The sequence below is a fragment of the Haemaphysalis longicornis genome, unplaced genomic scaffold (genome assembly GCF_048455015.1).
Source record: "Haemaphysalis longicornis isolate Haplotype H1 unplaced genomic scaffold, Haemaphysalis longicornis Haplotype H1 scaffold_9, whole genome shotgun sequence".
In the NCBI taxonomy this organism is placed as follows: Eukaryota; Metazoa; Arthropoda; class Arachnida; order Ixodida; family Ixodidae; genus Haemaphysalis; species Haemaphysalis longicornis.
In genome coordinates this window covers 17,750,913-17,766,887 of record NW_027526460.1, presented here as the reverse complement: position 1 = coordinate 17,766,887, position 15,975 = coordinate 17,750,913, and the positions used below count along the sequence as shown (strand labels likewise).

Below are 15,975 nucleotides of genomic sequence, written 5' to 3'. Positions count from 1 at the left end.
GAGTGCTCCCCAACCCATACCTATTTTGCGCCGGATTTCTCTCTTATGGTTGGGGTCAACACTAACTATCTGTCCAAGGTGGTTCTATTCATTTACTTCTTCCAGCGTTTCGTTTCCTAAACCGAAGAGAACGTTTTTGGTATGCTTATGCCCCTTTAGTTGAGATTTATTCACATTTATTTTTAGCCCCACGGCCGTTCTTTTTGGTTGTGGTTCCACAAGCACTGTTTGCAGATGTTCTGCAGTCTCACTCAGCAACACTATGTCGTCCGCAAAGCTCAAAGGGCTCAAGTATTCCGTGTTTATCCTTAATCCTATGTTTTCCCAGTCAGGCACTCTAAATACGGCCTCCAAACATGCTGTGAATAAGTTCGGAGAGATGATATCTCCATGTCTTACTCGCTTTCGTATTGGAAATTTATCGCTTTACTTGTGGACGGTTATCCTACTCGTGCAGTCCTTATATGTATCTTCTAGAAGTCTTATGTAGGTCTCCTGAATTCCGTGGTGTTTTAGTGCTTATTAAACGGCTGCGGTGAGTATGGAATCAAACGCTTTCTCATAGTCTATAAATGCCATGTAAAGGGGTTTAGTGTATTCTGAAGATTTTTATATCGCTTGGTTGACGACATGGATGTCATCCCTGGTTGAGTGCCCTTTCCTAAACCCAGCCTGCTCTCTCGGTTGTTGGAAATCCAGGCTGTCACCCATGCGGCTAACTAACTTTGGTAAACAGCTTGTAAACAACTTAGTGTAGGCTGATGGGTCTGTGATTCTTGAGGTACTTGCGATCTCCCTTCTTATAAATAATGTTTGCGTTTTTCCAGGCTATGGTCACTTTTGAGCCTTCAATCATACCGAAATAAGTACGCCAAACTTGTGCAGTACAATATCGCCTCCCTGCTTCAAAAGGTACACGGATATGCCGTCGTCACCTGCAGCTTTTCCTGTTTTCATATGCCTTTGAGAGCACTACTTTCCTTCTCTTTACTTACTAGTGGGACATCGCAAGTTGAGCTTGTACTCTCAGTAGTTTTGCTTGGTCTAACGTCTCTGGCGTACAGCCTGGTGTAGAATCGTTCGGATACCTTTATTAATTTATCCCAGTTGTGCGTAATGTTGCGCTTCTCGTCTCTCAATGCGTTTGCCGATGGCTAGCTTTCTCTTAATTGCTTTCGAGCTTCCCCCTATTTTCAGCATTTCCTCGGTGAGGGTTCTGAACAACAAAATAAGTCAAGGAATAAAAAGCTATCCCAACAAATGCTCTCGCTTAAAACGCGGTTTACTATGCCGGTTAAGGTTGTGCGTCTTAACTCGCCCTAACAAACCCTTTCAGCTGATTACGAAGGTTTTTAACCCGCATGTTTGACATAAATGCCAGCGAAATGAATGGGCATTCAATTTAATAGAATTAGAAGCCCCTCCACCTTGTTTTCAATGGACAGAGCACTGCATCCTAAAAAATGGCTTTGCGAATACCGACAAATTGTTTACTTAATAATTCAACGCTAAGCCCCCACGCAGATATATGTTGCTGGAACGAAGGAGGAATGAGGGCCAGCTATTTGCATAATCTATTATGCCAGCTGCATGGCGAGGATGTCCACATTGGGAGGACGCCTTCGAAGCAGAGCGTGCCTGCAGAACGTCAGTCGGCAGGGAAATAACGCCCTTGGCGGGCACCGCAGGTCCACAATGACGGGCATAAACGAGAACACACCCGGGGTGGAACGAGGAAACAACGAGCTACTCGGAGAATGCCAAATAGCTTTTCTCCAAACAACGGCGACACGCCACCACGCAAAGCTAAACCAGCGGCTGCAAATCATAGGAAACGGACGTAGGTCTCCGATGGTCGTCACATGACTCCTGCATGGAGCGGAGCGCCCACTGACATATCCAAGAGTTAGAGTGTTTTGGTAGAACAGTTGGTTCGTTGGCTACTAAGCTTCCCTTTTTCTTGACACTATTAGTACTAGTTAGGCTAATAGGAGTACGTAATAAGTGAAGGTTGAGGTGTGAAAGCCACTGCCTTATAAGAATGCCATGGAAAGCTTGGCGACTTCGGGAGAGGTGGGTAAAGGGGCTCATTTGAATTTAGAGTAGTGCTGTTCGTGTGTTTGCGATTTGGGATGATGAGGTTGCTGGAATATAATTCGGGTTGCTTTGTTATAGCGTAGGATTTCTCATGAGCGGGCACTACGGGAGCAGAAAAATTTGTGTGGGTGTTGCAAGCTATAGGAAAAGGGAGGCACGAGCCCAGGCGTGAGCCTGTTTATTCATTGATTCCCATACGATATTCACGATGATCCTGTTGATTCCCATGCGATATTCATTCGGTTGTTTGATATGTAGCCCATCGCTCTTCTGTGGGCTATTTTGCTAATGTGTTGAGGTAACACTGGGTATGGAGTCCTCTGCGAGGTGACAGGGAGAGAGAAAGCTCACCTTGTCTCGACACTGAGTCTACTAGCAGGTGGGTTCACATTAGTTCAAAGGAGTGAAGGCCTCATAGGTAACATCATCCTGCCCTGAACATGTACCGCGTCTTTTGAGGTGAAGCCTTCGGTACAGTGTCTTGGATGCCAGCGCAGCAAGCCGCTGTCATTCAAGCGCCTTCCCGGTGCTCACGTCGGAAGTCGAGAGAAAATAGAATTTTTATCCGGTGATTCCACCCCAATTGCGTAAACATTGAGGATGGAGTGCGGGAACTGTTGGCAAGAACTTCGACCACTGCCTTTGGGGTTTTTTTGGTTGGTAAAAACTTTATTGTTGGTAAGATGCCCTTGGGGGAGCAGTAATGGCAATTCGGAGTGAAAAACACAGTGCGCAGAAGAAAGGTCCGTTCACAGGTCTCGAGTCTTCGCTATAGTCTTGACTGGCTTTGGCATTCAAGGAATAGCCTCAAATGAATTCAATGAAATTACCTAAGAAGGTTCATTTTACATTCACTGTTGCTAAAACCCGGAAATCAGTCGGCTGTTATATAATTTCTCACCGCTGGCACTCTCGTTTCATTTAGGTCACATCTGTATGAAAGACGTACGAGCTTTCCATCCATTAATGCAAAAGGGGTTTTGCATATAGTGCTATTTTAGAAGACCGTCTCAAAACTAAAACTTGGGTTTTTCGCACAGAAGCTATGCTTGGGCTTGGGACAAGCCTAAGGGAGGGTTACCGGTTAACTCAGACCCCCTGGGGATCTTAACCATGCGCCGAGATCTAGACAAATGGACGTTTTTGTTTTTCACCTCCATCAACGTAACAACCGCCGGAAGCGAGTTTTGTATTCCGGGTGATCTGGCTTGTCTTGCAAGACGCGATTTCAAGCAAATTTTTCGAGACATTCTGGAAGGGGTAGTCACACACCTCTACCTTCCATTCCATTTTTCTGAGTGTAAATATGTCGTTTGATCTATTAAAAAAGACGGCGAAGTCAAAATAATATGAAACGTTGGTAATCGTATCAACCTCAATGTTAATCCTATAAAAAACACTAGGCCACACACAGGTATTCACAGATACACGCACGAACGCATGCGCACACGCATAAACTCATGTTCTCACACGGACACACACACTCATACACATTACATCACAGCTTCCTGTGTTACGGCACACACGACGAGAAGCAACATTTCGCGGAAACTTGTCCTTCCTTGCGAATCATAGATCGTGGAAAGATCAAAGGAAAGGAAACTTTCAAGTGAAGGCTGACCTATCGGCATAATGGAGCACACAAATCATGCGCCTGGACCGCACCCCGATTCAATCCGCGCGCCACCCATGCTCCACGGGGACCCTCCGCAGGACCTCCCAGTAAAGATTCTCAACCCTTGCCTCTCTCGGGTCGCGTGTATCAAGCGGAAAAAAGAAATAGGTAACGCACAAATGCAAAGACGCCGAGAGCCGCATCTCTCGGGAGGCCCTTGCTACTGCGCCGGGATAAATAAACTTGCAAAGAATGAACTCTCTCACGACTTTGCTTTGTTGCGGTCCGCTCCCCCTTCTTCCTGTGCCGTACGTCGGCATCTCCCTCCTCCTTTCCGAGGCGTCTCGCTACGGCGGTGACGTCGTCTCCTCTTTCGAGAGCGAAAGGACCTTCCGGAGGAGGAGGGCACTCAACAGCGAAGGTGCTGCGAGGAGGAGCCGGCATTCCCGTTACGTCCCGCGGCGCCTCACAAGAAGGAGGGAAGAGACAGGTGAGAGGAGGCGGAGAGCGCGGGCGGAAGGGGTCGTCTATGGCTGTCGCCTGCGGTGGCATCTAGCGCCTCCTCTCCGGCAGTCTCCTCCTTCTACTCTTCTCTCTTCCTTCGGAAGGGCTCGTCGTCCACCTCTCGTTCGTGGCCCATTATTTTCGCTTTCGTCCAGGGCTGTCCTGAATTTCGATATTATTCAGCCGCCAGTCGTTCGTCCGTCTGAGAAAACTTCTTTCCTTCTTTGTCGTTCTGTGCTTTGTCTGTCTACTGGCTACCCTCCCCTCCGTCGTCGACTTTTGTCCATCTTTGGTTCTCTCCTTCTCATTTGCTTCTTCTTTTGTTTCGCCTCCTGGAAGGGCCGCGAGGGGGGCCCCTTGCCGCAAGGTTCTCGCCCGCCCCTCGTGGACGCTGAGTCGACGGACGTGGTTGAGAAAGGGAGAGGGTGAAAGTGTAACGGTCCACCGGGACGCACGAGGTCTGGGCCGAACCGTCGCGTGGGTATATAAGCTCTCGGGCTCTGGACAAGGAGCATCATTCCTATCGCAAGCTTCTCCCATCTCCTCTCGCGAAAAACACACCGTGATCTACCCCACTGCGACCGAAGCACGAGCGCAGCAGTGAAGTTGGTTTTGCGCGGCGTTCGAACCCTTCTCCGTCATCGTTTCTTCCGACACGCTTGGAGTTTGCACCTCACTAGAGGATCCGACCGGGAGCCATGCTGTTTAAGGTAAGGTGCCACGGCTCGGAGCTACCACCCACATTCTGCGTCGGCCGGCGAGTGGGGTTTAAACCCGTGGGATTGAGGAGGAGGAGGAGGAATGCCTTTAATGAATGAAGAGAAGTCAGCCTGGCAGCGAGCTTGGCTTGCTACTCCACATGAACATGAGATGTGCAAAAGTGAAGGGATTACTAAGCTGTGGTTTTACTTGGTTGGCTAGAAAGGGGGGATTTTTCTGGAAAATCAACATTTAGTGACGTTTAGACAGTCTACTGTGGACCTCCGTTCGAATCCCTTGGCTTCAGGAACATCAGTAGGAGGAAATTTCCAAGCTATTGTGAATTTCAGGCTTTCATTTTCTTGAAATTTTAAAGTCAAAATTTCTAGTCTTTCAACAACTCTAGACATCGGCAATTAATTTTTCACTTACCAATTAAATATCAGCTAAATCCTACAGGAGGCATGGCTTATACTCAGTACATGAACATTTGAGGTGAAGGGCATCAGAAAAAAGCGTTGGAGGAGTGGTATAGGCTACGTTTAATGCGTATTACCCATTGGTTACACTAGAAACATGTCGGAGGCGCTTAAATCATTACAAAAACTTGGCGCAGCTTTCACTATTGCTGCAAGGCTGGAGAAATAGCAGAACAGTTGCGCAGTGACGTCACGGCTTGACGGGCGCCCGTGAAGTTCGGCGTTGCCATGCCTACGCTAGCGAAGCTATGCACAGCTGCGCCAGGGGTTGCTAGGCAACGCGAGGTGACGTCATCGCCCCGCCATGCTTTTTGGTGAGACGGGGGCATAACGCTCGGCTTAAACAGCTAAAACAGCCCTGCAGTTAAAAAGAGTTGCTGGGAACGTTTAATGACAACCTACTCATCTAAAGCACACAATTTACTATTGCAAATGAACGGAGGAATATATGCAGCCATTTTTTTTATCCTTGCGAACCTCGGTGAATTTCAGCTGACTCTTTTTAATTAAGGGAGTTTTTGGAATATAATTTGAAGCGTTAGTATACGAATACCACACGAAGAAGCTTAGTTTACACAGAAATTTGGGGAGAACAGTAGACTGCTAAAGGGAGTGGTTCCACCTGTGGTGAAAAACAAAATGAGCTAACCAGTTAATTTTGTTACCCAGTACGTGCGTGCACCTCGACCATCAACGATGTGGCTACAACAGAAAGTTGCTGCGCGTTTTGCGATCATCGTCATAATGTATAAACTGAAAACTCGTTACGATGTGCGTTTGAGCGACATCTTTAACGAGTAACAGGGCGAAACGTTAAACCTGCAGCTAAAAACAGGGAAATAAAGAAAATGAGACTTAGAAGAGGTAAATGAAGCGGCTTGTAAAGATTAAAATTATCAGATGTTGCTACCAAACTTTTTCTTCAAAAGTTTATTATTGATAAAAAACAGATAGTGCTATGAATACTGAGTCGCTCAGCGAGACATACGGCCACGCCGAATGCCCACGCGTTAATTTTAGCTTCGCTGTTGGCCTCCGCAGCAATTGTCAGCGCGCGCTGACGACTATATATAGCGGTCATGATCGACAGTGATGCAGGAAGGGACGGCCGGTGACCTTACCCTCCCAGTTTTTTGCCCTAAACTACTGCACACAAGCGTATGTTGATGGCCCAAAAAAAGACATCAATTACGTCTTCTGAAAGCTCCGACCGAACAATTTTCGGCAGCTACCAACTTCCGCACGGTGGCGCTCGAGTGACTAAGAGAGTAGGCGGCACAAGAGTGGACTTTGAAAGGGCGAAAGTACGGAACTTACGTCTCGGTGTGTTATTTTTTCTGAGTAGATGAACAGCTGAACGAGAGAATAATTTTAAAAGAAAGCGGCGGGAAAAGCTTAGAAGGAAAGTTACCACGACAACCGACAGGGCTCGCCGTCAGGGAACCAAAGACAGTGTTGCATCCAAACTCCATCATTGCTGATTCAGAAAACTCACCACTGTATTTAGGAAATTTATTTTCTTTTTCCCGATGAGAACGCGTAATCACGTGCGCACGAGATATTATATAAACTTCTGTTACAACGACGGAGTTAATGTCTTTTATTACAGTCTAAAATTGCAACAAATTTGACCTGCAGACGAACATGTGTTTAATTATATCCGCAGCTAAAATCACTTCAAATCGGAGTTTAATCATCAAATAAGATAACAGCATCATCAGATGCTGTTCGGAAGTCACGCTGATGATAATTTGGAGGTCACATTCATGATAATAACAGTGGCAAAGGCCAGAAAAGTTGCATCTGCCAAAAAAAATTTAAGTCGCTTCGTTAAGATTGATGCGACTGGTAGCGTTCAGCTTAAAAAGCCGCTTTATTATTCGCGGCAGCAGACGACGCGCTTCGAACGGTCGTGCCTGCAGTGCCACACACCGACTCTCCTAGGGGTTTCCTAGCAACGCGCTATCTTTCCCTCGGGGGATTCTTTCCTTGTTTCTTTTATTGAAAGGCCTCACACTCAGACAGAATGAAGCTTCTTGGCAAAACTCTTTATTGTTCCGGCAGCGGCGTTATTTATAGTTCGAGTGGCAGGCTTCACACAACAGGCAGAATTTTAGGAGGTGGAGCATCTATCCCTTCTGTGCAAAAAAAAAAAAAAAAACGTCAGAATGCGGAAGCCGAAATTAGGCATGTCCTGGCAATTATACGGTGGGGATAATAACGCTGGCGCAAGGCGTACGGTCTCCTTATGGAGACTATAAGTGCAACATGTACAAGCTACACGTCGGCTCTGGGGATTAATTAGATCATGGATTAACAGATTAAGCGCTATGGATTAACTAAGACCGCCTGTATAGGCCACTAACGTGCCTAAAAATCTCGTACCCACAGGCGTCTTTGCCATCTGCGTCCATTAGAAAGTGGGCCTCCAAAACAGTAAACCACAGCCGCAACCACCTTCGGACACCTTGCCGAATAGCTAAAATCAGGTCAACCAAGCTATGGGAATTTCGAACCTTAACGGAAGTATGTGTTGATTATTATAAAATTCGCTACGGTTAAAAGATATCTATGCTTTACATGACAACGGTTAATGCATGAACTTATTTATGTACTGAGGTTCGAACGAAATTGCAGTTTTTTGCTACATGTGTAATGCGTACATGTCTCAGGAAACTGTGGTGACGCATGCACCTACTGTGGAAGCAGATTTTCGGTGGATTCGGCTACAGTAAATATTCGCTTAAAGGGGACGCAGTACCAGCGCCGATTTCCCCACAACGAATTTTCAGTACAAAAAACTTGCTACGTAGCTCCCACTAGGTCGTTATATCACTGCCCTGCTGGGAATAACCACGAACGCTGCTCCATTAGCCGGCGTTGAAAGGCGCAACACAGCGCGACGGTCAAAGTTGCGCGGGCAGCGCGCTCTTCCTCGGCGGGACTCATTTCCGGACCTGATCAGCGCAAGCAAGCGGAGCAGCGGCGGCCGGCATATTTCCCGGATCACGCGCTGAGGCTTTCGTGACCAACCGGCGGCGGACAGGGCCCGCTCGCGTGGCCTGCTCCGAACGTAGTTGCTATCGGAAGAACCAAAGTGCGTCTTACCGCGTTCACCTTTCTATTTATACGGCTCGTGCGGTTCTTCTTCAACTCGGACAGCATGCGAAGGGGCAGAGTAAAGTGGAACCTGGGAACGCACGCGGACAAATGCCCCCGTGATGAGCCCGAAAATGAGTGTCCCAACTTTCGCCGCTGACCCCCCCCCCGTGCGCAACCAACGTCGTGTGGACGACTTTTCGGCAAGTGACCGTAATAGCGTTGCCGTGGTGCCGCGCCGGCCGTGCCAGTTTTGTGAGCGTTACCGGATTAGCTCTTTGCTCGGTGACTTAGAGCGACCTCGACAAATGCCCAGCCTCGCGCTTCGCCACACTCTCGTCGTCTTCCCCTCAGTTTTTGTCTCTCTCTTGCAGTTCCGCGTAGGTTCTCATGTCCGTGACTTTTCTTCTTTCGCGATTTGTTAGGCCTACTTTTATTTTTTCACTTTAGAGTAAGAATACCGCCCCCCCCCCCCCCCCCCCAGTTTGTTTGGGGCGAACTGGGAGGGGGGGACTTGGGTTGCTTTAAACTGTCTGGTGGTGTCTTACACTTTCTGGGCGTTCTATTTAGCCACATTCAGCTTGCACTATACTTGTATAGATAATGAATTGAAATTGCCGCTCTATTGTCTAGTTTTCCTAACCTTTAAAGGCTCTCATTTTCCCAGTGCTTGTACGACGAAATGGAGGGTTCTGATTTCTCTTTCAACTGATAACATCACCACGATCTTCATTTGCTGGCGTGCCTGATTAAGTGCAAAATGTTTCTCCCTTTACCATCAAATCAATAACGTAAAGCGGCTCCAAGATAAAATTTTATCATGGCGTAACGTAATTTGCTAAACAAGAATAACCCTTGAAAATATACAAAAAGCTGCGAGTTTCCGTCCAATAGTACCCGCATTACAAACCAGTACATCTTTAGCTGGTCGGATTCCGGGTTGTAGGCGTAATTTATTTCGTTATATTGGGCACGTTTAGCGAGCCTGGAGTTAGATGTTACTGCTAGGATGAACAATGAGCATTAGAATTCAGCAACGCAGTAAGGGCCATGATTTTGTGGGAGCTTTATCTAAGAGACACACAGGAAATCTGCCATGGTAACACGCGTACCAACCGTTCAAACACCCACGCGGAAAAAATTCCTCGTTTACCTGCCGGGTACGATGTGGTGTTTTCAAACTAGGACGCAGCAATGATATGAGAGGAGCAACAGGTGTAACGTAAGCGCAGTACTCGAGATTATACGAATGCTTGGTAATATATTTAAATAACGGTCCTTTGACATTTCTTGCGCGCATATTATCCCAACGGCCCGCAGCATGGTTGAGGCACAGTATTGTTAACTTCAACCGAGGTACCCAATTAATTTTATATCGTCACCCTCATATTATGTATAACAGATACGATGAGCCAACGGAGACATTGTTGGCATACAATAACGAGTTTTCCCGTATTTCGATTTTGATGATAAAAAAACTGCGCATGCTGAGCTTTCGGTGCCCTAGGGGATTACCGTGGCAATTGTGTTTATTAAGGGTCATGCGGCAAAATTTATTGCGTCGGAAGCACCTTTTTTCGGTTAGCATTATGGAAGGGAAGCATAATTTGGCGTAGCTTCCTTAAATTGCGCTTTGCTGCAACAAGGTCCCCATACAACTTATTTCGTTCTAAAAAACGCCGAAGTAAACAGATGCTGAGATGGTCACCATGCTTCTTCTCTGTGCAGGGGCTCTGCCTAAGCCTGTTGGTGGCCTCGGCCATCGGCGGCGGCGCTTACGGCGCTCGCGGCGGTGGCGGGTACGGCGGAGGCGCTGGAGGTCACCATGGTGGTGGCGGAGGCGGCGGGTCCTATGGTGGCGGCGGAGCTTACGGTGGCGGGGCTGGAGGCCACCATGGTGGTGGTGGTGCTGGCGGTGGTGGAGCCGGTGGCTTTGGAGGCCACCATGGTGGCGGAGGAGGCCTCGGTGGAGGGCTCGGAGGAGGTCATCACGGCGGCGGCGGCGGAGGAGGAGGACTCGGAGGCCACCACGGCGGTGGAGGCGGGCTCGGCAGTGGAGGCTTCGGCGGAGGTCACCACGGAGGCGCAGGTGGTGGAGGAGGTGGCAAATACGGCGGTGGTGGATACGGCGGTGGTGGCTACGGTGGTGGCGGATACGTAAGTGTGCCTTAGAAGAAAACCTCAAGGAGAGATAAGAAAGCAAATGGGGGAACACGGCCTATGGTTCTGCTGTAGTGGCGTGAGAAATTGTGACGCCAAAATTTTAGGTACACAAAGCTCCAGCTCTCTCTTGAGGACAAGCATGCTAACGTTTCGCAAGAATTCCGTTTAGAGCCAATGCTCTTGGACTGCCTGGGTCAACATGCAAGAAATCAATACTAAATACAGCAGAATTGCAGTAGTAGGTTGGAGACAGATTGTAGCTTCTAGGATCAGAGTACTGCTTTAAAGCAGAAAAAAAAAGACAAGTAATAGAGCAAAGCAGGTGGGACTGCCTTTTTTCACCTCGCGCGCTGCCCTTTGTACCCATGCCGTTAGGATGTGGGATGTTTATTTCAGCTGGCACATGTTCATACTGGCTGTTAATAGGAACAGAGACATCGGAGAAAGAAGCGAGCAGGAACAAGCGTAAGGTCTTTAAACATACCTGCTTCATTGTATTGCATTTCCGTTTTCGTAAACAGCCAGTAAGAGACAGTTAAATAAGTTATAAACTGAGCCGCAGTTGAGTGCCCCCGAAAGCGCCACTTATTCCCCAAACGTGTGGGTGTTTTAGTACCCGTAAAGTATTTACAGCCTTTGACCTCAATCGGTGCGGAGAAAAATATTTCATTGCATGCTTTTCGCCTTTAAGACTCGTGATCCGCCTCTAACCTTTGCTGCAGTTGCTGTTATCGTTCACCTCATTCACGTAATTGTACCGTTTTCGCACCGTGTAGGAGCAGCCGACCCCATACGACTTCGGCTACGACGTCAAGGACGAATACGGCAACAGCCAGAACCGCCAGGAAAGCGGTGATGGCAGCGGCACCGTCAAGGGAAGCTATGGCTACACCGACACCAATGGCATCTACCGACAGGTCAGCTATGTGGCCGACCAGAACGGCTTCCGGGCCACCGTCAAGACGAACGAGCCTGGCGTCGGCCCCGCAAGTCCCGCTGACGCTGAGTTCCTTGTGGAGTCCCCGCCAGCCGGTGTTGTACAGCAGTACGCCGGTGCTCGCGGCGGTGGCGGATACGGCGGCGGAGGATACGGCGGAGGCGGCTATGGTGGTGGACACCATGGAGGTGCCGGTGGCGGACACCACGGTGGCGCTGGCGGTGGACACCACGGAGGTGCCGGCGGTGGACACCACGGTGGAGCCGGAGGCGCTGGAGGCTACGGCGGGGGTGGCCACCATGGTGGAGCCGGTGGCGGCGCCGGTGGCGGCGCCGGTGGATACCGCGGTGGAGCGGGAGGATATGGGGGTGGCGCTGGAGGTCATCATGGTGGATCCGGCGGCGGATACTCCCCACCGCCTACCAGGTACGGCGGCGGTGGAGGAGGCGCCGGTGGTGGAAGCGGCCCATGGAAGTACTAGAGATGTCTTCCTTTCTGCTCTGCTAGATGCGCCCCGAAAAGCGCCATTGTTATCTGTCCCGTAGTTGTGTCCACTTAAGCAGCGCTTTTGTCACCGGCCTTCGAGTACGAAAGGAAAACGCTCGATGCTTGTCACAAAAATTCAATTTCTCCCTGCCGGAACCCAGAAAAACCAGCATACTTTACTTTGATTTCAATGTTGCCGCTTTAAATAAAAACAAGCAGTTCTAAATATTCCGAACTAACGAATACGTCAGGAGGGGAGCTCTGTGGTAAGATACGGGAGACGTCAGCTATAAGGGATGCCATTAAAGGGGCGATGTATATTATATTGGTATATGTGAATTATTTCGTATTCACTTAACGCCTTTCTGGGTGCTAGAAGCTTTATCGACGCGGTGCGCCGTAGCTTACGACGAGCGGTGGGCCTCGTTCAGGCTTTCACTGATTCTCGAGAACTTCGCACGTGTGCGTCTGTGTGTCTTGTCCTGCGTGCAAGGGAATGGGTATCGTTGCTTGGTCCAACTGTGATTGCTCATTATGCAAGGGTGTATGTATAGGTTTGTCCCCTCCACTCCTTTAAGACTAAACCGGAGCTTCCGCGAGAATTCCCCATCGCTGGGTAGAGTCTCCCGCGCTGAAAGAGCGATTGGGTTTTTTCCCAAGCTTGCTCGTCGCTTGTGACGGGAATCTCCTTGCATTGCTGGGCTTTGCCTTTCGGGTAATGGCAACGACAGGTTATGTTGTCTTCATTGTGGGCTTGTTTGAGGGCGTGTTTTGGGTTCTTATAATTTTTCTTGTGTGTCTTGCAGTGTTTGTAAAGGAAACTTCGTTTGAATGCCGCACCCATCCCATCGTTCCTTCTCGAGAGTATAAATGGTTAGGGTATTCATCCTGATACGAGTGCGCTGTCGGGTGTTTGGTGCTTCTGTAGCCAATAGTTCGGGGAAGCGTGACGGTTCTGTGTTGTGTGTCTGCGTGTCCGTCTTCAATATTCTGCCTGCGGTTCAAGACGCTTGTCCTGGGCTCGAAAAACACCGCGAGTATACGGCGCCTGTTAGTAGTTCAATACTCAAGCCGTTTTACAGGTGACGGGGTATAGGCTGGCTGTACGCGATGAAAATGCCAAACTGTGTCATGCGCATGCGCGTGTTACTTTCCCTGTTTGTGCGTGAGTGAGTGCCTGCTTTGTAAATGAGACTTGCGGATGCTCGTCGCTGAGCGGTGTGGCTGAGAACGTGTATCTGTCTGGGTGCGCTGTAGTGTGTCGAGAACCTCGTGCAATAAAACTTATTTATGTGTACCACTTTGCTGCAGTCGTTTTTTGGCGTGGCCCGCTTGTCTACATGAAGCGTGCTCGCCTTTTCTCTTTCTTCTTCCTCTCTTCCTCTTCCTCTCCCTCCCTCCCTCCCTCCCTCCCTCCCTGCCTCCCTCCCTCCCTCCCTCCCCTCTCTTCCTTTCTTTCTCTCTCTTTCTCTTTCTCGTCCCTTACCTACCTTCTTCCCATTCTCTTCCTATGTCTGTGTAGCTCCCCTCTCTTGCTCCCTCTTGAGCTCTTTGTCTCCCTGAAGGCCGCAGAAATTGTCCAAGCTTGTTTCTTTCCCAGAAACTTGTGATAGACAATGTGCGTGTTAGCAGATCGACAAGAAGAAGTCGTATATTCTGTTCGAACCGAATTTCACGAGCCCTTGTGCTAAGGCTTGAAGGGGTGGGCAGTGCTACATCTTTCTAGGGAGTTACCGCCATGGATACCGCACCCCTCCCCCCTTTTGAAGTTGCAATTTGGTCCGGGGTTTCCTTCTCGAAAAGTCGCATTCTATCTGGGTCCAGTTAATGCCGATGCACCTATTCTCAGTAATTTAATGCCACTGTAATGCAATAGTACAGCTCAACTCCCATGCAAAGGGATGCCGCTCCCATTGCTCTCATCCCGCCGTTCCCCATAATGCAACACTCAGGGCAGCAGTCTTCAGTATCAGCTCTAAGCACGGTTTGCGCTAATGCTGGCTTCGCTACATAGGTAACGTGCTAATATATGAAATGCAGGCATCAGGATGGATACCAGCCAGGTGATCCGACAAAACGCTATCATTTTCCTGTAATCAGTGAGAATTTCCGGTGCGGACCCGAGTCATCATAGCTGATGATAATAGTGTCCACGTTTTCATTGGACCATCAAAGGGGGGTATCACAGTAGCAGGCTATTACTCTAACATTGCCTGGGCTTGGGTAGCCTACTGCATCACAACCTTCTTTAATTTCATGACTTGTGCTCAGAAATACATCATTGCAAACAATGGGAATCAGCTTCGTGATAGCGAAGGACAAATGAATACTTTTTAAACGTAATCACGTTAATTTCCTAGTTTTATTTTATTTGGTGCGTAGGCTTTGCCGTGAGGAATATAAATGTTTGAGGAAATAAAAAAGAGTGGCGAAATGAGGTAGGAAAGCAACGAAAAAATGAAGTCATGAAAATTGAACAGTGAGGAAACAAAGAAGAGTACTATGGTAGGAGGGCAGGCCTGTCCGATCTTGTGGAAGAACTGCAGCAAAAATTTGTAGTACGTGTTGTTTTTCACCGGGCCGTTGTCGCCAATCGGTTTATCTCACTGCAAGCGGGCTTCGACGAGACTCCAGTTGGTTATTAACATTTGAGTGACATAACTACCTCAATCACTAATCCTAGATCTGGTAACCTAGTAACCTGTAGACATCTAGGGTTACTCGTTTTATTTTTGGTTTTGTGGGTTGCAGTATGTTACGATAAAAAGTATCTGGGTGGCCAATGCAACAGCAGTAATCATCATCATCGTCGTCGTCGTCGTCTTCGCCATCCTTATAGTCATATAGGCCCCTATACTCGGGAACAAGTTAATAAGAACGGCAATAGCTCATGTGCGGTATCACTCCGCCTAAGCGCCGCACCCGGATGTCCGCGGGCCCGCGCGTTTAGAAAGTAGATTACTATGATTGCGTGATTCGTCTGAATTTACTCAAGTAGTTTGTTTGTCGTCGCTGCAGTCGTTTGTAAGCATATTGAGTCCAAAATATCACGAAAACACCTCGCGCCATACTCAAAACATTTCAGTAAGGCACTACTTGTGCCGCGCGGAGCCACATACGGCTGCGGTAATGAGGCACAGCGGCAGCCACCTGTTGTTACTTGTCCACATTACCGGCTTGGAACAAGTATACTAAGTAGCCGACCTTTTTTTAGGACTTCGAAAATTCGGATTTGCTGGATATTTCAGAATTTCCCGAGGAACCGCCAGTTGTCCCATAGGAGAATTTCGTTCCCCTCCAGGTTCGAAAAATCGGTCGGCTAGGAAGCATTCTCTTACAGTCCAGTTAGCTTTCTAATTTAAGAAAATCATTTTGTATGCCTAAGCATCTCTCCCATCATCCTTTCTTCCATCACACAATGGGGTGACCAAATTTTTATTTCAAAATGTTCAGTAAGCCGCTAAGTTTCTGACTCAGAAGTCGTCACCGGCAGTACGCGTTGCTTGTATAGCATTATTTTTAACATTAGATGTAGCCTACAGTTCAATATTGCAGAATGCTTGCCAAATGCCATTTAGTCTATTCTATTTACAAGCAGAATTTTTTTTCTCGTAGTTTGTGTGAGTAGTGACAAATTTTCCAAGATAGTTATATTCGTTCACCTACATAAGCATTTCATTATGTAGGTTAAAGGTAATAATTTCTTCACGCCTTTGCAACAATACTTTCTAATCCACGCCGCTTAATGACATTCTGCTGCTTCGCACAAGGGACGCTGGTTCAATCCTGACCGCTCTAGTTTTTCTGACGGTAGCAAAAAAAAAAAAAAAACAGTCCGGGGGTCGAGATTCTGGCGCACGTTATTATACCCAGGGGATCTAAACTAATTCGTTACT

General features: G+C 48.2%; 1 protein-coding gene across 1 annotated transcript in view; it reads left to right on the top strand.

Moving 5' to 3' along the window:
- Nucleotides 1-13,347, top strand: part of LOC144152538 (uncharacterized) — a 136,489-nt gene extending 123,142 nt beyond the window's left edge. Inside the window, exons 2-3 of the mRNA XM_077683832.1 lie at nucleotides 10,222-10,650; nucleotides 11,433-13,347. Coding sequence (XP_077539958.1) covers nucleotides 10,222-10,650; nucleotides 11,433-12,074 — 1,071 coding nt within the window. The 3' untranslated portion in view covers nucleotides 12,075-13,347. The remainder of the gene's footprint in view (nucleotides 1-10,221; nucleotides 10,651-11,432) is intronic.
- The last annotated feature ends 2,628 nt before the right edge of the window (nucleotides 13,348-15,975 follow it).